Raw genomic sequence first — 22,884 nt, 5'->3', positions numbered from 1 at the left:
ATAACTCATAACATTTCAAAACATTTGTCATCGTAAACAAAAAACAAAGTTAATTTTTGCCGAAAATGTCGAGTGATGTGCTTCGAAATGTCGGAAACTTGCAGAAGTTAAAAAGAAATTATCCCATTTCACAAAACCACACATTCTGGAAAAAAAAACTATATAAGTAATTTTATTAACTTATTTATTTTTATTAACAAGTTCAACTGCTTCTTAAGTAATATTTCAATCAAACATATCAATAAATTATTCTTTGCAATAAATTTCATAAAACACTAAAAACAAAGTTTACGTGTATTTTAAATGGGAAATATTGAGCCTATACATATAGTCATATTTTGATAAAATTGACCCAAAAATTAGAAATTTCCGGAAAAATAATCACATAGACAAGAGTTCCATACTGATAAATAATTATTAATCTCAACTTGAAAGGTTATAATCCTCCAAAAATGGCCGATTAGTGCTAAATCGGGATTGGTCGATTAAATGACGCTTTGGAGTGTGGTGAAACGCTACATTACATTAATCGTGATCTAAGGCCTCACTTAAGAGCTAAGTCAAGATTAAAGCATTTGGTGAAACTGGGCCTAATAAATGTGAGGGTGACAACGACTTCGTTTGCGTTCACTCTACTGGGATAGAACCGGGAATTTGTTGAATATCCTTTCAATGAGCCTGTACTTATTGTGAATTATTATTCACATTCATTACAGATGTATGTACTATTCCAGTTCTATGGGAAGTTCTTGTTGATTCAAATCTTAAGGGATATTCTTCTCCGTAATTTTCCAGTCCCAGGGGAGGTTGTTCTTCTCAGTAATGTTCCAATCCCAAGGGAGGTGCTTTAAGAAAATTAACGATATTAGAATACATGAAAACAAATTTGAAATTTGGATTTTAATCAAAAATTTATAAAGAAATTATTACATTCATCATAATATTAACCTGAGAAGGAGTTTTGTTGGAGTTATTTGACACACAAAAGAATTTTACCAAACATTAATTACGTCTCTACATGATGGATGACTAAAAAAAAACTATGATATCAAAGTTAATTAATTTTTCCTGGTGAGATTGTTACTTGATCAATGCAAATATCAGAGTGAACACTGACCGAGAATACCAACACAATTCTCGCCGATAAATTAAATTTTGAGTTGCAAATTCATCTGGAAATAACCGAAATCTAAAATAATGTCGGCATATTCGCTAGAAGTCTTAATTATTATTTAAAATCTTCCAGAAAATTACCTGTTCCTGTTTGTATAGCTCCGTGCTCAGAGTAATAAACATAGAATAATATGTTTTATTATTATTATTATTATTAAACAAAGATTAAAGTTTAGGAAGAGCGAAATATGATACAGATGATCTGGAGAGAAAAAAAAAATTACACAAATTACTCTATTGCTTAAAACATTAATAAAAGGAACGGAAATCGCCTTGTAACTGGTGCATTTGTTTTGATGCCAACATTCGTCACTCCTTGTTTGACGGGACACTAAAGCAGTAGCGTAACATAATTCGATAAATATCGAATTTATCAATTGATGCTCAAAAAAAGTTTACAATGTGATTTATTTATAAAAATTCTTTCGTGTTTCAAAAGGGTCAATGTTTTTCTCAGTTTAATGATTTAGCTATTGTGAAGTTATGAAAAATGAACAAGGATTTCTGATAAAGCCTTTGGATTCGAGGTAGCAGGATTGTGATTGGCGACACTAGACTCTTGTATTCGGGATCGAGCACAAATGTTTACTTTCCGTTCCTTCTATCGATATTCCAAGACTCTATGGCTACGCGTAACCGAAGATAGAAGAAGAAAAAGAAGCTACAATGACTTATGACGTATTCGACTGGCTGCACCAGTGCGAATTTATTCGAGCTAATTATGTCATTTAGCTCTACGAAAATTCGAATTAATTCGAACTGGCGCAGCCAGTCGAATACGTTATTAATAATCAAAGTGGCGACACGAATGGTCTTGTTTTCGATTGGCTGAGCCTAAATGTGGCGTCTTTATAATAATAATATAATAATAATAATAAGTCCTTTATTTCCAACAGGGTTGACCCCCAATTACAGGAAAACACAACTTCAATAACATTATTTTAACAATATAACAATCATTACGAATGGCAATGTACATAATCATAAAAAAAAAAAGAGAGATACACCAACCCCACCCAAGATCAGCTCACAGAGCTGTGAAAATAATAGGCCTCCACGATGGACCGAGGAGAATCGTAATGTATGTCACATATACTTGCGAGTGAGTTGAACAACTTACATGAATAACAAATTGGTGATCTACGACTCGAATTTGTTCTCCCCGCTCCACAGTAGAACACCTCCTCACTCCTGGAACCCAAACGGGGAACCAGAAATGGCAAACTAGACAAAATCTCCGAACAATCAACTCCGCCATTAACTATTTTATAAAGAAACATCAATGCACACACGTTCACCCTATCTACAATGGACTGTGCACAGAATCTTGAAAGTAATAATTCATGATCACAACCTATAGGTGGGTAAACACCATCCTCCCTCCAAATTAAATATTTATAAAATTTTCTCTGAACTGACTCAATTCTTCTCCTGTGATATTCATATATAGGTCTCCAAACTATGTTACAATATTCCAACCTACTTCTAATTAAACTATTAAATAGAGCTATCAAAGTTTTTGAACAACAGAAGTATTTTGTGTTTCTAACTATAAATCCATAAGTTTTATTGGCAGCAAGTATTAACTGATTTATATGTGGTACAAAAGAACAGGTAGAGTCACATAAAATCCCCAGATCCCTAATTTCTGTTACACGAGCAAGTACTGAGCTGCTGATCCTATAATCATATTCAATCATTGTTTTCTTCTTTGTGTATGTCATAACGTAACATTTGAAGATATTCAAGCTTAATATATTACCAGCGCACCACATTGATAGCTGATCAAGAGCCGACTGTAGTCTGATACAATCATTAAGGCCGAGTATCCTGAGATATATCTTCAAATCATCCGCGAACAACAGTACTGGTACATCTATAATATCGACGATATCATTTACGAATAATAGAAAAAGCAAAGGCCCGAGGTTGGATCCCTGAGGAATTCCAGATAATGCACAGAACTCGATAGAGCAGCAATTCTCAACCTGAACAATACACATCCTATCTGCCAAATATGATTCTATCAGGTCAATCAATTTCGGTGCAAAACCAAACTTAGATCTTAATTTGTTCAACAAGATGTTATGATCGATCTTGTCAAAGGCTTTCTGAAAGTCGGTATAAATTACGTCCACCTGACCGGACTCATCCAAAGTTTGCAGTACATGTTCAAAGAAACAAATAAGATTAGTTTTAGTTGACCTTTTGGGCATGAAACCATGCTGATTCGGTTTTATTTGGTTCTTGAGTGCAGGAAATATTGAATTATAAAGAATGATCTCATAGATCTTTGAAAAATTTGACAGGATGGAAATCGGACGATAATTCGCAACAACTGATTTATCACCTTTCTTAAAAACTGGTATGATTTTTGACCGCTTCCAAACAGAAGGAAATGTGCCCGAAGAAGCTGACAGATTGAAAATATGTGTCAGAGGTGCAGACAGAACACCTATGCAGTCTTTAACAAGAAAACTTGGGACTTCATCAAGCCCAGCGGTAAACTTATTCGATAACTTTTTCGATGCTTTTATAACGTCAGTTTCTGTAATCCTAGCAATATTGATAATACTACTATCGCTATCATTCATATCAACCAAATCTTGACTGTAATAGGGCGCATCGTACACACTACAGAAGTGCTGGGCAAACGCATTAACAATATCCTGTGGTCTGTGCAACATTTTATGACCGTCGCTTAGTACACCGGGTATACGAGAATGACCTCTGCTCTCTTGCACAAAAGACCAAAAACTTGAAGGATCTGTCAGTAGTTTCTGTTCGGAGCTACTTAAATAATTTTTGTAAGCTTTGTTTATTTTTGATTTGAGTAAACCTCTTAGTTTTTTATAGCGGAGATGATTGAAGTCATTATTAAATTTCCTATAGTTCTTTAAGGCAGTTTCTTTAAGGTAAATAGTATCAATAATATCGGTTGTGTACCATGACGGAAAACGTCTCTTTCTCAAAACCTTAACTGGTACAGTGTTCAGAAAGATATGCTGTAGAAGTGAATAAAATTTGGCACAAGCCAAATCCGGATCACTTTCGTTCATGACAGGTGACCAGTCAGTTTCCCATATAAAGCGGTACATATCTACATAGTTTGCCTTTGAAAAATTATACTTGGAACACGCGTAGACAGAGTCAGAAACTGAAAAATTTGAATTTCCTATGTTTTGTTCAGGAAACAAAAAAATCTCAACTGGTGGATGATGAGAGTCCACTGATACCAGTGAATAGTCTGAGCCGGAAACACTACACTTAAAATTAGAAAATACCAAATCTAACAATACATCTCTACAATTTCGTACTTCATTATATTGATGAAGTTCAAGTGACTCAGAAAACGTGTTGATTATTAAAGTACGGTTATCAGACAAAGAATTCTCAGTATATTTAGGACAATTAAAGTCTCCCAGAACAATCAATCTACTATCTAATAATGGACTGAATGAAGACAGTGAATCAAACAGTTGTTGATAAGTTGCAATATCTGTTCGCGGTGGAACATACAACAGTACTACAATGAAAGAATGAGGTCCATACATGATCTTACAAGCCACTGCATCAATGGAAGGGGTTAGAGTTTTAAGCCCTGATAAATCAACTTCAACCGCACATAACTCACTGCGAACTGCCACCAGTACACCTCCGCCCGTTGACAAACCAGTAGTACTCAAGTTTCTATCACATCTGAAAACACTGTACTCGGCGGGAAACAATTCACCATCATACACACCATCCTTCAGCCATGTTTCGGCAAGACATACAACATCAAAATCACCACTTGCTACAGCAGACCTGAGTTCATGAGTTTTAGAATTGAGGCCACGTACGTTTTGATAGTACATAACGTGCTTCCTCAAATTGTAATTGGGGGATTTTAGTTTAAAAGTCTAATAACGGGAATGCCCTTCATGAACTTCAATTCGACATTCTCACCCGAAGATTTCCGTTGCTCTAATTCAATTTTGATTTTATTGAAATAATCTCTCTGTCTCGGAGTTCTATCAGATGAGACGAATACATTGAAATCCTCCCTAAACATCTTGGATTTTCCTAACACTCTACGCACGTGTTGATTATTATTCATGGTCAGCTTAAGAGGTCTTGACTTATCATTATCCCTCGACGGCTTGCCCAAACGCTTAAACTGTGATGGCTCTAGTGTGGGAAAATTAGGTAATATGGTTCGGAACATCTCATTAACAGCCTTGCAATCACTAGTATCCCTCTCATCATCATTCATTGCATCGGTTCCTTCTGGCAGCCCATGTATAATCAAATTATTTTTGCGTAGTTGACGCTCCTCGAATTCCAACAAAACTTCTTCAAATCCTCCACCATCCAATTTCTTATCCTGTGGCTGTGAAGAGAGGGATTGAACTGAGACCTTAAGCTGTTGTATTTCCGCCTGTAGAGAAGCAATAACTGCCCTCAACGATGCAACATCGCCACCCAAATTTTCACACTTGGGGCAATTCCATGCAATCGACTTCTTTGAATTAATCATACGAACTTCGGAGTTCCCTATACCAACACATGCACCTCCAAAGGTGTTCTTGCATATGACACATGATAAGACCTGATGATTCACGTATTGTTTATTACAACAATAACATACCTTGTTAGTCATATTGGTTCCCGGTTATCAATTTCAATATTTAGGCAATATGGTCCAATCTTCTTTGTATGTATCTCCTTCGATTCTTATCGGAATTATGTGCTCGATTTGGAATTAACTATTAAGAAAATATACTTCTCCACCTCACAATTTCCCCTCGCACCAAACCGACAAGAATAAGGGTCAGTAATTCACTATCTTGAGAAAAATCAGTTAGTGCATCATTCGCTTTATGCAAAAAAAAAATCAAAACTTTGATAACGCACACCACATTCGCATGCTATCACGACGACGTTCTTAGACTATGTTTACATTCTGCGTTTACCTGATTTTTTGGATTTATTCAAAATCTAAGGCCCATTTTATGAAGTCATTGTAGTATTCTTCAGTTGAATAAATTTGTTCTATATACAATCAAATACTATCAAGCCGCATAATTTTGATTTTGATAGAGGGAGCATACGCTATTTTCAATAAACAAATTTTGTTATGAGACAAATCGTTGAGAAATCCATTGAATATAACAGGCCTGCATATATGTGTTTCGTAGATCTTCAGAATGCATTCGATCCAGTTCAAATACAAGATGTCGTACACCTACTCTACCAAAGTCAAATACCGCACAACTTAAGTAATTGAAGATATATATAGCTCCAACAAAATACAGGCTAAAATCGATGGAGAACTCACCGGACCTATATCGGTGGAGAAGGGAATTCGACAGGGTAATTCTTTGAGCCCATTATTTTTCAACCTGGTCATGGATGAAATAATAAAAAAAGTTCGTCGTCTCAAGGGGTATAAAATGGGCAATGAAAATATTTCGATTCTTTGCTACGCTGATGACGCTGTGCTGATTGCAGAAAACGAGGACGACCTGCAGAGGCTTCTATATCTCTTCAATTCCATAGCAAAATCCCTGAATATGGTTATATCTGTCACAAAAACAAAATGTTTGACTACATCTAAATATCCTCTCAGATGTAAACTCGTCGTCGATGACCAAATTATACAGCAAGAGATGACGTTCAAATACTTGGGAATAGAGCTTTGTGGTTTCGGGGATGTGGAGTCTGAGATGAAACAACAGGTAAATAAGGCAATGAGAACAGCTAAATGCTTAAACGACACCATATGGAATAACAAACACTTGCGAACCGAGACAAAGGCAAGAATCTACAAAGCTGCCATAAGACCAATAATGACGTACACAGCAGAAACCCGATCAGACACAACGAAAACTAAGAGGTTGTTGGAAACATGCGAAATGAAAGTCCTGAGGAAAATAGCTGGAAAAACGCTATTAGACAGAGAGCGCAGTGACAACATAAGAAAAATGTGCGGGGTGAAAGAGGTGAATGAGTGGATCCTGAGGAGAAAGCACGAGTGGAATGCACACATAGACCGAATGGATCATGAGAGAATGGTCAGAATCGCACGTGATAAATCACCAACGGGAAGGAGAAGTATAGGAAGACCGCGGAAAAGGTGGAGCGATAACCTGACTACCAACTGAACACCGGACAAGTTACGAAGAAGGAACAGGCAAAAATGCCTATAATGAAGAAGGAAGAAGAAGAAGAAATTTTGTCCCCAACATGAACTATCAAATTTGACACAAGGTGTGCGGAAATGTAAACATATAAATGATACATATTTCACCCAATTCGGGAGTTTCTCCACAAAAAACGCACTTCTCATGTTCCATAGTGAATCAACATTACATATTAACTCAAAATATATTGAAATAAACACCTAAATGTAAATATATCAGAAATTCAGGAAACAAAATTCACGTGCGCCAAACGACGTGAAACAACCGATGACACTAGGAAAGCAAAAGTTGCCAAACCTTGGATTTCAGCAGGTAGGTACAGAAAATAATAAATATTCGGCTCAATATAAAGTCGACAATTAGGAAAATTATTGGTTCAAATATTCAAATTTGCATATTTAATCGGAAATCACTCCAATAAATATATTTCATTCAATATAATCTACATTCATAATGATATAGTAAAATTGTGGATTTGAAAATATATCACAATCCGACAACTCAATCTAACCATGTTGGAGACATGTGAAAATTGCGTATACTCCCTCTATCTATGTTTATTAATCTATGATTTGAACGAATTATAGCCACTGTGTTAAATATGCTCAGTGAAGAGTGTCTCCAATGTAAGGTCAATTACTTCCTTTCTGAATGCATTCATGAAGGTTGGACAATAGTCCAACGAATAGCCCAAATTCTTTATATCTCTGTTATAAGAAACTCAATCAAGTACTCACCTCTACAATTCTATGAGCCTTTGAACTTCCTCCGTTGGTGGGCTGACAGCGTTACCTGGAAAGTAATACGACACAAATACTGTATGCTTTCGGCCACCTCCAGCCCGCACCTCAACCAGCGCCGCAGCAAGATTCCTTGTCAGGAACTCTGTAAGTAGAAGGCAAGTTAGTCATTTTCTGAGTATTAAAGTATCACTTAGACCTACTGACCTATTACAATATATCGTCTGATATAAGGTATTTGGGGTATGTGCCTTCTTGACGTTCTCCAGCATATAAAGGCTGCCTTTGAATGCTGGTGATTTATCTGAAGGCACCTCATGCGTTCGCCACCTACGGGGATGGTCGTCCACCGGGCTGCTCAGAAAAGACCGCAGCGTTTACGCCACCTGACTCTCCCTTTCCACACCCCAGCGGAACTTCCCCTCTTCCAGGCTCTTTCGTGTCCGAGAGTTCAACCACCTTTTTCTCTTCACCAGCGTTGGGCTTTTCTGACCCGGTGCTAGAGACTGAGATCTTATGGCCCTTGAGGTGAAGACTTATTTGGCCGAATTTATAATTGATTCGACAATTTAATGCTTTCAGTTTCTCGACCGATTTCGAGTCTGCCGAGATTACCACTTCTAGCATAGTGTTTGATGGTTCTCTCCGAAGAATCCTCCAGCCCGAAGTTTTGAGGTCCTCGTTCTGTATCTCCATCAAGAAGAAGATCTGCTCGTTAGAAAGATCCTGGCTATTAGGGAGGTAGCCTGTCAGGATCTGCGGGTAAGGCAGTTCAGCCTCCTCAACGATCCTCAGTTCAGCCCCCTCCCAAGGTTTCAGCTTTGGCAAGATGCTCTTCAGCCATTCAAGCGTGGCTATGTCTAAGCACGTCAGCCCAAGCCAACCTGGTCTATTATGTAGATGTTGGAATTTGGGCCTTACAGTGGCCTCTCTTTCCAGTGCAAATATAGATTCTAGGATTGCTGCTTCGATGGCCTTCAATTGGTTAATTCTCAACAACACCTCCGGATAATTCTTATCCAATATGCCCACCTTAATCCCCGTGATTTTTTGGCTGTAGATGGGCCTATTTGGTATAGGAGCTTTGGAAGCTCCTGAGAACTGAGAGGCTTTTGAAACCTCTTGTGTAGTTTGCATGGGCTCCTTTCCTTTAGGTGTGCTGTCCTCCAGTCTAATTTTCTTAGCCGGTGGGGCCATTGTAAGCTTTGGACCAAACATTTGTAACGCTAGCTTTTTGGCTTCTTCTTGCGCCATCCCCCCCTCCATAAGCAACTTCATGCGCTTCTTTCCTCCACGGGTGAGCTTTACGTTATCCTTTTTCGTCTTCTTTGCCTTCTTGCCTAAAAGAATTGTCGTATGTTCAGCTGATGAGAAGACGTGAATATTAATGCTCAAGAAGTTTTACTTTTCAAATGTGAATAAATTAATGGTGAAAATTGACACTTATGTAATTGTGTTCCGGAATTGATCTGTGGTGAAAAGACATAAAATTATTAAAAAGTAATAATAAATTATTTAGTTATTTCGATTAGTGGCATAAAGAATTGTGAACATATCAGTCATTGTTTGTGTTCATTATCGGATCATATGGTGGATATCAGATGAGTTGAATTGAAGGTGGCCATGGAATGTGGGATATGTGGCAGCACTTCTTCGGAGAGAAATCCGGTGGAGTGTGATGGTTGTGCAAAGAAAATCTGCAAGTCTTGCTCTGGTTTGTCATCTAGTGAAATAAAGATCCTTGGAATAAAGAGGGAAAATAGAAAAGTGAAGTTTCATTGTTCAAAGTGTGAAAGACAGGAAACAATAGTTCTATATATGAGTTAATAGCGACAAAAGATAAGCTAATTGAAGATAAAGAAAAAATAATAAAAATTCTTCAAGCAACCAAAGAAAAGTGTGAAAGTTCAGAACCACGGAGAGCTTATTCAGAGGTTCTTCTAATTAAACCTAAGAATGAACAAGAAAGTAAACAAACAAGAAATGAAATAGCGGAGAAGCTCGATCCAGGAAAGTTGAAAGTTGGAATAGATGGGATAAAAAATGTCAAAAAAAGGAGGGATTATTATAAACTGTAAGAATAATAAAAGTAAAGAGATAATATCTGATAAAGTGAGCAGAGAATTAGGAAATAAGTATATAGTTCAAGAAACTACCATGAAGAATCCTAAATTCATAATACGAGGTATGGAAGAAAAATATATGGAATATGAAGATTCAGATTTAATAGAATGTCTAATTTATCAGAACGAGATAGCTCAATTAGGTGATGAAATGGAGAAAAAAATTAAAGTAGTCCACAAATTCAAGATTAAATCAAGAAAAAATGCCGCTAATTTGATAATCGAGGTAGATCCCTACTTATATAGTTTCATAAAAAGTAAAGATGAATTGAATTTGGGTTGGAGAAGTTGCTTATTTGAGGAATATTATAATATTATACGCTGTTATAAATGTGCAGGTTACGGTCATTTCCAGAGAGATTGTAAAAATAAAAGATATTGTTTTAAGTGTGCTGGAGATCATGATACAAAAAATTGTGATAATGATACAAAGAAATGCATAAATTGCATAAAAAAAGTTGAAAATTTTAAAGTGAACTTGAACACGGATCACACATCCTTCGATAGAAATTGTCCATGTTATATAAGAGTACAAGAGAACATGACAAGAAAAACAAATTTTGGAAAAATATAGCAACCAAAAAAATATAACATTGTGTACGTAAATGGTCAGGGTTTCCTCAACAACAAGATCAAAATCGTTGATTTGACCCAGAAATGGACGCCGGAGATAGTGTGCATAAGTGAAACTCACGTAACACCCGATGTTCAACAAGGTGAAATTGATATTTCTGGCTATATTAGTGTCAACTGTACGTCAGATAATAAAAGGACAGGAGGAGTACTGATTTTTTTGAAGAGCGGTTCAGTTTTTTCAATTAGATATAATTCCAATAAAGACTCATATTTATGGTTTATATGTATAGAATTGAAGTTGCATCGTGAAAAAATGCTATTGACGGCTCTATATCATCCACCAGGAAGGAAGGTTCCCGAGTTTTTGGATTTTCTGGATGGATTTTTCGAAGATGTTTCCTCCTTCAAAGGAGACATAATATGCTTGGGAGATTTCAATATAGATTTTAAAAAGAAATCTTTTTATTCTGAGAAATGTAAGTCAATTATTGTTCAGAATGGTCTAACACAAATTGTAGATGATTATACAAGAATAACTGAAAATAGCTCTACACTTATTGATTATGTAATAACTAATTGTAAAAATCTGGAATGTAAGGTACATTTAACACCGAAAATCTCCGATCACTCGATTGTATCCTTAAATTTGAAGGCAGTTGATGAATATTGTTTCGAATCTAAGTCAATAGTACGCTCATATAAAAATTATAGGTCTGTTGAATTTCAGGATGCATTAAGGGAGACGGTATGGGATAATTTTAGTAGTGATGTTAACATTCTAGCTCACAATTTTATTGATCCTATCAAGCGAATATTTGATATCATGTGTCCAACAAAAAAAAATATTAAAAAAAACAATCATGTTGTGCATTGGATGAATGATGAAATTAGACAATTAATGAAACAAAGGGATGATCAATATAAGAGGGCAGTTTGGATGGGGTCGAGTGTACAATGGGAGCTATATAAAAAATTGAGAAATAATGTGGTAAAAAAATTAAGACTAGAAGAAAAAAAATATTATCATCAAATAATTAGGGATAGTTCCAATAATGATTTATGGAAAAACTTAAAAGAATTATTCGGGAATAAACGAAAATCAAAAATTAGTAATGTTAAATTCAATAATAAGTTGTATTATGATGCTCATGAAATAGCTGAGAAATTCAATACTTTTTTTGTTAGGAGTATTGAAGATGTAATTGAAAATGTTACCATTAGACACGATGATGAATTTTACTTATCGAAAATAGTTGAATGTCCCAGATTTTCTAAATTTACGAAAGTAAGTATGCAACAGATTAGAAATTATGTGAGAAAGTTGAAAAATACATGTGGACCGGAAGATGGTATTACCACGGAGGTTTTCAAGGATATTTTTGATGTAATTGGTAATCGTTTATTTGACGTCGTAAATAATTCATTAGAATATGGTAGTTTCCCTGATATATGGAAGGTTTCTGTGGTGGTACCGATTCCGAAGATAAGCGGTACGATATTATGTGAGGAATTCAGGGGCGTTCATACCGTGCCTATTTATGAAAAGGTATTGGAGATGATTGTGAGAGATCAATTGTTGAATTTTCTCAATGAAAATAAAGTACTCATTGATTGTCAGTCGGGATTTCGTGCGAAACATTCTTGTGAGAGCTCAGTTTTGTATATGTGCAATGATTGGTTGAGAGAGATTGATAGAAATAGAATAATTTTAGCTGTATTCATTGATTTCAAGAGAGCCTTCGAGACAGTGGACCGTAAATTACTGTTGAAAAAGTTGGAAAGGATGGGAATTAGAGATTTAGTTCTTGATTGGTTCAAATCGTATTTGAGTAAAAGGACACAAAAAGTTAAATTTAACGGTGTAATATCTTCCGGTATTGAAAATGAATATGGTGTTCCCCAGGGAACAACTTTGGGAAATTTGTTATTTCTAATATATATATAAATGACATCATAAAAAATAAGAAACATTGTAAAATATTAGCATTTGCGGATGATACCATGTTATATATTACGGGAGAGAATAGTGATCATATGGTTAATATTATGAATGAAGATCTAGAAATAATAAATGACTGGATGGGAGATAATAGACTGATAGTGAATTCAAATAAATCGCAATATATGTTTTTTGGTAGCGAAATTAGATTAAAGGAAATTAATAAAGAAAATATAAGAGTGTCAAACAAAAATATATTGAAAGGAGCAACATCAATTAAATACTTGGGAGTAAAAATGGATCAAAATCTGAATTTTAAATTACATGTTGAGTACATTGCGGGGAAGATGGCACAAAAAATTCAGTTCATAAATAGAATCAGTGACAAAATAGATATAAAGACTAGATCGTTGTTATTTAGGGCAATAGTTTTACCTCATTTGGACTTTTGCGCGTCATTATTTTTCAACTTGAAATCGAATAGCATAGATAAGCTGCAGAAAATATTGAATCGTGGTATGAGAATGGTCTTGAGGTGTAATAGAAGAACTCCAATTAGGTTGATGCTAGAAGCGTTGAATTTGATGAATGTAAGACAAAGGATTAAATTCAGAACATTAGAAATGATATATAAGATTGAACATAAAATGCTGCCAAACTATTTATCTGAAAATATTAAGTATATATCTGAAGTGCATGAGTATAACACAAGAAATAGAAATAACTTTTATGTAGATTCTTTTCGTACCTGTTCGGCATCAGGGTCAACACTTGTAAAAGGATTAACTTTATATAATGAATTGCCAAATGAAATAAAAAATTGTGATAATTATAGGAATTTTAGAAAATTATTGATTTCTTACATTAAGGAGCATTATGATTGAATTATTGTATTTCTGTAATTTCATTGTTTGTAAATAGTATATTTTGCTAATAAAGGGTATTATTATTATTATTATTATTCTTTTTCGGCTTCTTAACGTCCTTATCGACCACCTCGTTGCCGCTTCTCAGCAACATTCCTTCAAATTATAACAGAATATTGAGTCTACTTGATGATGTTTCAATATATATCAAAAAATCGACAACTTTTGTGTCCATTTCCCTCACAATAATATATCTTTCTCTATTTCTGTATCGTAATGAACTCATTACAGCATTATTTTCAGTTATATTTTTCGCTATGTCTACACTCACCTACCCGAGGGGGTAATCACTCCGTGAAAAAGATACACCGATTTCGGAAATCATGAAGATTTCGGGGGATTTCGGAGGATTTCGAGGGATTTCGGAGGGATTTCGGATGATTTCGGGGATTTCGGAGGATTTCGGGCGATTTTGGATGATTTCTTTATTAAAAATACGTGAATAATCGTTTAATGTCTGTGTTTTGATAAATGAACTTAATTTCACGGCATTCAGACAATTTTCAATTCAGAAAAATTACATCCTCGAGCGGGACTCGAACCCAGAACCTCCCAACCCAAACTCGAACTAGTTATTCGGAGGTTGTGGTTCGAGTCCCGCTGGAGGAGGTACTTTTTTCCAAATTTAAAAATTGTTTGAATGCCGTAAAATTAATTTTATTTATAAAAAAATATTGCATCTTTGGAAATGTTGAACAGATAATACAAAATTTTAGATTTTCAACTCCTAACAAAAACAATATTATAGCAAATGCTCTATTTGTCAAATTGGTAATTTTGATAATTCGTAAATTTCATAGCAATATTTGAATCACCACCGAGATCCCAACAAATAACTGATAACTATTTCAAATTTCAGTTCTCAGTATGTTTTCAGCATAGAAAATGACCACAAAATATTTCCGAGGAATTCATAATTCGTCTTTGAGCATATTTTTTTCCTGTTTTTTATTGTTGTGAATGAATTATTTCATATATTAGCATATTCTTACCACCTTATAGACGTTCACTGTGTTTTGAGAAGATTTTATATTCATTCGCGATTTTCACGAGATACCTCTATCCTGAATAAATCAAATTTTTCGAACTTTTTCCAATTTCAAAAGTTCATAAAAAAATAATGTTAGATGTGACAACTTTGAATGATACCGCATATTAAAGCAAAAATTTATGCTCTTTTTGAAAATCTAAACAATTCATTTCGATTAATTTCAAATTCGAAATACAAAGTAATATTTTTAACCTGAACACTTTAAATGGGATATTGAAGTAATTAATATCTCTGACTCAATCTCGGTATGTGTCAATAACATCCCAAATTTCTATAAATTCCACCGACAAGTTTGGTTATTATTTTGATTTCATTATTTCCATGAATATGAAAATCCCCATGTGCTTTCCAAGGAAAGACAGAAATTGATTTTTTTCCGTCGATCCGTACTCACCTAGCCCTACTCTACCTCTTATATTTATTCAATTATTTTTTTTTTTAATAAGAGTATGTACAATTACTTCCGGGACACCCCGTATATTCAGCTCGACCCCGATCTCCTTTGTATCGTCAAATTCAATGACCGCTTAGTTTCGAAATCCAAAACAATTTCTTCATCAGCATCTCTATCAGAGCTCATTGAAATCATAAATTCCAAATTTGCCTTTTTCCTCGTCTACACACTCTTCCAAATACTTCCACTTGATTAACTCAAGAAAAGAAAATCGAGCTAAAACTGTTACCTAACCTCTGAATATGTAACATAACAAACGTCAGTGCCTTAGCCACTGCGCACACTCCATTGATTGCGAGAAATGTGATTTCGACGGCGCGGCGATTGCGAGATTTCGACAGCGATTGCGGGATTTCGGTAGCGATTTCGGGATTTCGACAGCGATTTCGTGATTTCGGGATTTCGGAGGTGATTTCGGGATTTCGGACATGATTTCGTGATTTCGGTGGCGATTTCGGGATTTCGGATGATGATTTCGGGATTTCGTGTTTCAGAATTACATCGATTTCGGAAGTGGTTACCCCCTCGCACCTACCTAAGACGCATAGAAAATGTGGTGTGTCTACTTATACTTGTAAAACTTTCAGACAAAACGGGAGATTTTTCAGATTAATACCTACTTGATTCCGATAGATCGCGTCTGTTTCAGATGGCGCATGCAGCGTTTATATTTGACATTTCTCGCGAATCTCGACTCTCGTGACCTTTGAGTATAGAATAATAATATTTAATATTGAATGCTCGTGACAATCTTCTATAATCTGAATAGGCAAATAGCCGTCTGTCACTATATTCTATTCATTTAATTAAAAAATCGATGTGAACTGAATTGTAATTTATTGTGAAAGTTTGCAGTGTATCAAATCATTATTTTATTTTTAAACGGCGCCAGTTCTGACTGGTGCTCTTCAGGATTGTTCTGAAGAGCCACCAAAGCAACAGGTGGAATATCTCAAAAAGTCTGAATGTCTGAAACAAAATCGAATCAGTAAACACACCAGGGATTCTATGCATTTTACAAAGATCCTATCAAATTTCATCACACGTCAATTGTCAATATAATATATTTTGGATATAGTGAAATGATTTGGAACATTATTCTCAATTTCTCTCAATTCTGGTAGTGTTAAATCGATTTTGTCAGACATAATTCGCGAATTTAATGCGTAATTATAAATTATTTCAATATTCAAAACCTTAGAACATTAATAAGAGGAACGGAAATCGCCTTTTAACTGATGCATTTGTTTTGATGCCAACATTCGTCACTCCTTGTCTGACCCTAAAGCAGTAGTCTAACATAATTTGATTAATTTCGAAATTATCAATTCATGCTCAAAACTAGTTTACAATGTGATTTATTCATCAAAATTAGTTCGTGTTTCAAAAGGGTCAATGTTTTTCTCAGTTTAATAATTAAGCTATTGTGAAGTTATGAAAAAATGATTCCTGATAATGCATTCAACAATCAAATCAGGATTCTCTACGCCTATGGCTCGCACACACAATCGGCTAGCTCAGTTGTGATTGGTGACACTAAACTTCCATCCCTCTTGTATTCGGGATCGAGCACAAATGTTTTTTTTCCGTTCCTTCTATCTATATTCTAAGTTTGAAAACGTACGATTCAAATTCCGTAATCTGTCAATTTTCGTAACAGTCACACCAACTGCCAAGATACAATACAGAAGTCACTAGGATTTATAATCTTAAATTTTCATTGAATTTCAACAATATTCCACAAAACTTGACTGAAATAGAGAAAATATCGTCCAATACTCGTTGCAGAAGGCAATTCCAACACACATGCGTTCGAAAACTCGCTCGCTTTGTGTTGGAATAGGAGCCCATTCTTCAACTTGTTTTAGAATATACTATTATGATATATTTGGTCGATTTTTGTCTAGGAATTCAATTCCATTTTAAAAAATGATAAAATTAATAACCAACCGAAATAAACTGAAACTTTACAAATCGAGTAAATGATTAACAAATTGAATAACTGAATTAACATAAAGACAGACGTACGTTTCGGAATTTTTGTATTTAATAATTCAATTTTTACTCAGCAGTGCCTTCAAGTTTAAAAAAATTACTGAATTTACCAACTCACCCCTTGTATTCATACTTCACAAAAATTGCACTTTAGGAACTTCGAACGAACTTAACATAACCTAACCTAACCTGATGGTGTGATGATGTTTCTCTAGTAAGGATTCACAGAGAAAACAATTACATCAGGTAGTCATAGATTTCTTTCTTGTTAATCTCGTGAATTAAATATACAAATCGACTTTTACGATTGAAATAACAATTTTAGAAATTTTAAATGTATCCTTTGGTTGATAATGACTCTCAATCAATAAATGATTACTTCAAATTATAAAAGAATATTGAGTCTACTTGATGAAGGTTCAATATAAATATAAAAAAATTGACAACTTTGTCTTTATATTAATTTAGTTATTCCATTCGTTAATCGTTCACTCAATTTGTACAGTTTTAATTATTTTGAAATTTATTTTGGTTGGTTAATAATTTCGTCATTTGTCATTGGAAGACAAAAATAAACCAAATGGTCAATTTTTTGATATTTATATTGAACCTTCATCAAGTAGACTCAATAATATTTTATAATTTGAAGTAATCAATTATTGATTATATATATACAGGGTGTTTCATCATAAACTGGACAAACATATATATTCGTGTAGAGGACATCGGGAGAATCATTTTTGCCTTATACAATATATCCCGTTTTCGACGCATAAGCGAGATACAGGGTGTTAAACGTCAATTTTGAGCAAGATTCTTATGGGTGTGGTCAGTTTTGTATAACACTCAAAGAAACGGTTTTTGGTCAAATCTCAGTATTTTTGGGTCCTCTATTCAGAAAAGTTGATGAAATCCGAAAAAGAATTACAAAATGGCGGAAAACCTGCAACGTTCCTAATTTTTTTTTCCAGTGGTCAAATTGAATTTTAGTTCCTGAATGAACACAATTTTCTAAGAATTTCTGTGCAAAAATTTTTTCAAAAATCGAACACAAATTTTTTTTTACATGTCTACAGCGATAAAAAAATTTCACCCGAAATGAATGAAATTTTGTACAATTGTACTCCTTCAATTATCAATCACGAATATGAAAACAGAATTGTAAAATATCAAACGGTTTCGTTACTACAGCCATTCAAATGTTTCGTTCAAACCTCCAAAAAAAATTTAGAATGGCTTCTTAGAGTCAAAATTATTAAATTATTGCTATTTCCAAAAATTCCGGATGCTAAAATGTATTTATACAAAAAAATTCGGTGAAACTTAGTTGGGAGTCGAACCCTCGATTCCAACGTAAGTATTAATGAAGAAATTAAGACAGTTCTAAGGATATTAATATTCGTTGCTAAGAAACGGAAGTTCGTAGCTCATAGAATTCTACTGGTTATTTGAATTTCACTGAACATAATTTCGCAAGTATCGTGACACGAATTTGTTTGGAAACGAAAATAAAATATTCTCTTTTGGAAAAAATGTCATGGTTCATGCTTATTATTAAACGAATTATTCAAGGAATAAACCTTAATTTTTACTAATAATTCTACATTTTATAAACACAAAAAAAAACAGATTAGTGGAAAAATCAATTTATAAATCGTTTTCGAAGATGTTTCCATTTGTAAGAATATACATTCTCGCTCTTTTCGCAACACTTTCGACCGCTGAACGTATAATTTCGGGGTTTTGCCGGATCTCCTCGGCAGCTGATTCAATTCGTTGAATAAGTTCTTCCTTTGAGTTTACTGGAGCTCTCTTATCATAAACAAGACTTTTGAGATGTCCCCAGAAATGAAAATCCAGTAGTGTGAGATCCTACGAACGAGGAGGCCATGCGATAGGTCCTAATCGGCCAATCCATCAGAGTGGATTTTCTTCATCTAGATACCCTCTTACATCACGAGTTGTGTGGGCATGGCAACCATGATGCTGGTACCAAATGCCCTGAATCTGTCTCAGCGGAATATCTTCAAGAAGATCTGGCAGAATTTCCGTCAGGAAGTGATAATAGCCGTTTCCAGTCAATGTTTGAGGAAGAATGTATGGTCCGATAATGAATTTATCTTTTATTCCCGCCCAAACATTAACTGAAAACCTCTTCTGGCTATTTTTTGATACCGTGGCATGCGGATTTTCTCTATAGCATAAAATATTATTTTTTCTGTTGAAGAAACCATCCCTATGAAAAGTAGCTTCATCCGTAAATAAAATTTGATGGAGAAAATCCCTATTTTCACGTACTCTCCTCAAAATAAACTGACAGAATTCTTTTCTTCTATGAAAATCAACGTCTTCTAAAGTTTGGCAAAGTTGGAAATGGAACGGATGGAAGCTGTTCCTTTGGAGTACTCTCCAAACAGTAGTTTTACTTTTATTCACTGAAGGGTGGTTCGAAAGAGTTCTTGTTGAAATCATTGGGTTATCTCCTACTAAATTAAGGATGCGATCATCGTTTGTTCTTATTGTTTCCTTCTTTTTCCGGTGCAAACTTCCTTCTTCAAGTAATTTGCGTACTGTTTCATAAAAAGTTTTGAAGTTTGGCAAATTTCTGCTTGGAAATCTGCGGGAGTAAATTTCCCTTGCTTTTCTGCCTGAGCAATTCGCTTCATAATAAGCCTGCACAATATCATTTTTTTCCAAAAGAGAATATTTCATTTTCGTTTCCAAACAAATTCTTGTCACGATACTTGCGAAATTATGTTCAGTGAAATTCAAATAACCAGTAGAATTCTATGAGCTACGAACTTCCGTTTCTTAGCAACGAATATTAATATCCTTAGAACTGTCTTAATTTCTTCATTAATACTTACGTTGGAATCGAGGGTTCGACTCCCAACTAAGTTTCACCGAATTTTTTTGTATAAATACATTTTAGCATCCGGAATTTTTGGAAATAGCAATAATTTAATAATTTTGACTCTAAGAAGCCATTCTAAATTTTTTTTGGAGGTTTGAACGAAACATTTGAATGGCTGTAGTAACGAAACCGTTTGATATTTTACAATTCTGTTTTCATATTCGTGATTGATAATTGAAGGAGTACAATTGTACAAAATTTCATTCATTTCGGGTGAAATTTTTTTATCGCTGTAGACATGTAAAAAAAAATTTGTGTTCGATTTTTGAAAAAATTTTTGCACAGAAATTCTTAGAAAATTGTGTTCATTCAGGAACTAAAATTCAATTTGACCACTGGAAAAAAAAATTAGGAACGTTGCAGGTTTTCCGCCATTTTGTAATTCTTTTTTCGGATTTCATCAACTTTTCTGAATAGAGGACCCAAAAATACTGAGATTTGACCAAAAACCGTTTCTTTGAGTGTTATACAAAACTGACCACACCCATAAGAATCTTGCTCAAAATTGACGTTTAACACCCTGTATTTCGCTTATGCGTCGAAAACGGGATATATTGTATAAGGCAAAAATGATTCTCCCGATGTCCTCTACACGAATATATATGTTTGTCCAGTTTATGATGAAACACCCTGTATATTCGTTTGAGAAAAAGCAATACAAATTATTAATTTCAAACAATGAAGCATATGTGTCGATGAATCTCAGTATTAGCAGAGGAAATGTAACGGGACATCATACATTTCAACGTATGATACAAGAGAACAGATAAAAACCTCAGCAAAAACTCTGTCTCCCTGTATCGGTGTAGTGAATGGTTTGTGTAAACGTTTACAGAATAAGCTGACATAATTTATATTGAAGGACTTCCTCTTCAACCAAAACAAAATTTTCTTCATTTATTGTATGTACCTAGTACATATAAAGGAATAAAAAAAATGAAATCTAGCCTGATTAATTATTTTGAAGACAATGAACTACTCAGCAATCACCAACATGGTTACAGACAAAATAAGTCTACCTCCACAGCTCTTCTAGAGATAATCAATCAGGTTGAGAAATCGGAGGATGAAGGACAGGAATCTGAGATACTGTCAAGGGATCTCTCGAAGGCGTTCGACTCTGTTCAACATGAAATACTGATAGGAAAACTTGAATTTTATGGAGTAAGGGGCAGCGCTTTGCTTCTTGCTTCTTGGGTTATACCTTGAAGGGTAACCCACAGTGTGAAGTGGGGTGGTGGGTCTTCGCGGAAGAGAAGAATCCTGTGTGGTGTACCACAGGGTTCCATTTTGAGCCCTGTGCTCTTTATTGTTTTCATGAATGATATGAGTATCCGGTGCACGGGCTTCGGTTTCAACTTTGATGTTTGCGGATGATATATCCTACTTCATGAAGGCTATAAACATCAAGAACTCGGTCAATGGAAAAAGCTGTATTGGTAGAATCGAATGAGTGGTTTCATAACAACTATCTACAGGTCAACGAAGAAAAAACACAGATTATGAAATTTGGAAGGAATAGCACAAATAATTTGAAATTTGTGGGGTTGTATTTGGATGGAGGGTTGACCTGGAAGCCCCATTTAGAAGAAATGAAAAAGAAATTGAACGCAGCAAGCAACGCAGCAATATATGCTATACGAGTGATTGAAAGAGTACTACTTACTATGCATACTTCCACTCCATCATTTCGTATGGTGCATTTCTGTGGGGTACATCTTCTCACATGTCAGAGATACTCATTCTTCAGAAGAGAGCAATCAGAATACTGTTTCACCTAAAAAAAAAGAAAGTTGTAGAGAAGCATACAAAATCCTCAAGATACTTACCGTCCCTTCTGTGTACATGTTGGAGTGTGTCAACTACGTCCACAAGAATAGATCATCATTTCCACAAAATAATCAATACCATGAATTCAATACAAGCACCACCTGGCTTTACCAATCCGCAGAAAAAAAAAACTCAACAGGGTATTGATTTCTGGGGTCTCAAATTATATAACCGGATATTAAAAACTACACCCAAGTAGCTTTCAAGAAGAGGGTAAAGGTGATATTAATCTTTAAAACTTTATATTCTGTTGAGGAATCCCTGAACACAGAATTCATATAATGATTTTGTAACTTTTCTTAGACGTGATATGTAAATTATTGATGTTTAATATACTTATTATTATTGTTAAACAGTTATGTTTAGTTCGTTTGAAGTTCCTCAATTGCAGTTTTTGTGAAGTATGTATACAAGTGGTGAGTTGGTAAATTCTTAAACTCAATAATTTTTTAAACTATAAGCATAGTATAAGGAAAGGATAGTAAGCCAGTGTAGTGCTTTTTTCGATTTTGTTGATGTTGAGCGCCATCTAGTTGTACTCACGTTTTACTCGAATTTTACTGTCAAAAATTGGTCCGTAAAGTGGAGCCCTCTGAAAAAATCGATGTTATTTTGAAGAACTAAAATATTTGAAATAGAGTGGTCAGAAGATTTCTATATTTTGATATTTTTTCTGCTCTGTTGATAAGCATTTACGCCAGTGGCGTGTATTTGTGATAACTTAATAATAACATAAAAATTGTTGGCAATGTCATGCGACCCCTTTTCAACCACGCCACTGAATGAATTATCGTATTATTTCTGCGCCATCTATAGTTCATGATTCAGCGCTATCTATTATCGAGTTACTTCTCCAAATCCAACTATAGTAGCGACCCCTGGTGGCTATTTCCTTGCCGTGAAACGGCGGTTGGCTTACTATCCTTTCCTTATACTATGCTATAAGACAATTCCAAGTCAAAAATAAACCAAATATAT

The 22,884-nt window shown here is 34.7% G+C and overlaps 1 protein-coding gene across 3 annotated transcripts; it reads right to left on the bottom strand.

Annotated features, from left to right (window-relative positions):
* Positions 1-594: 594 nt before the first annotated feature.
* Positions 595-22,448, bottom strand: LOC123682275. Of its 3 annotated transcripts, XM_045620823.1 has the most exons (6): positions 21,906-22,448; positions 21,743-21,853; positions 13,700-13,758; positions 8,306-9,436; positions 8,096-8,243; positions 595-845 (listed from the first exon to the last, which is right to left on the bottom strand). In XM_045620823.1, exons 2-4 carry the CDS (start codon positions 21,747-21,749, stop codon positions 8,429-8,431), a joined length of 1,074 nt encoding a protein of 357 aa, XP_045476779.1. In that variant the 5' UTR covers positions 21,750-21,853; positions 21,906-22,448; the 3' UTR covers positions 595-845; positions 8,096-8,243; positions 8,306-8,428. The 3 variants fall into 3 exon arrangements, with proteins under 3 accessions (XP_045476779.1, XP_045476780.1, XP_045476781.1); XM_045620824.1 differs by lacking the exons at positions 21,743-21,853; positions 21,906-22,448 and adding an exon at positions 15,699-16,217 and having other exon boundaries at positions 13,700-13,933; XM_045620825.1 differs by lacking the exon at positions 13,700-13,758 and having other exon boundaries at positions 8,306-9,438; positions 21,743-22,448.
* Between the last annotated feature and the right edge of the window lie 436 nt (positions 22,449-22,884).

This window comes from Harmonia axyridis, chromosome 6 (assembly GCF_914767665.1).
Source record: "Harmonia axyridis chromosome 6, icHarAxyr1.1, whole genome shotgun sequence".
Classification (NCBI taxonomy): domain Eukaryota; kingdom Metazoa; phylum Arthropoda; class Insecta; order Coleoptera; family Coccinellidae; genus Harmonia; species Harmonia axyridis.
The sequence above is the reverse complement of the archived record's forward strand: the minus strand, read 5'-3'. Positions and strand labels throughout refer to the sequence as shown.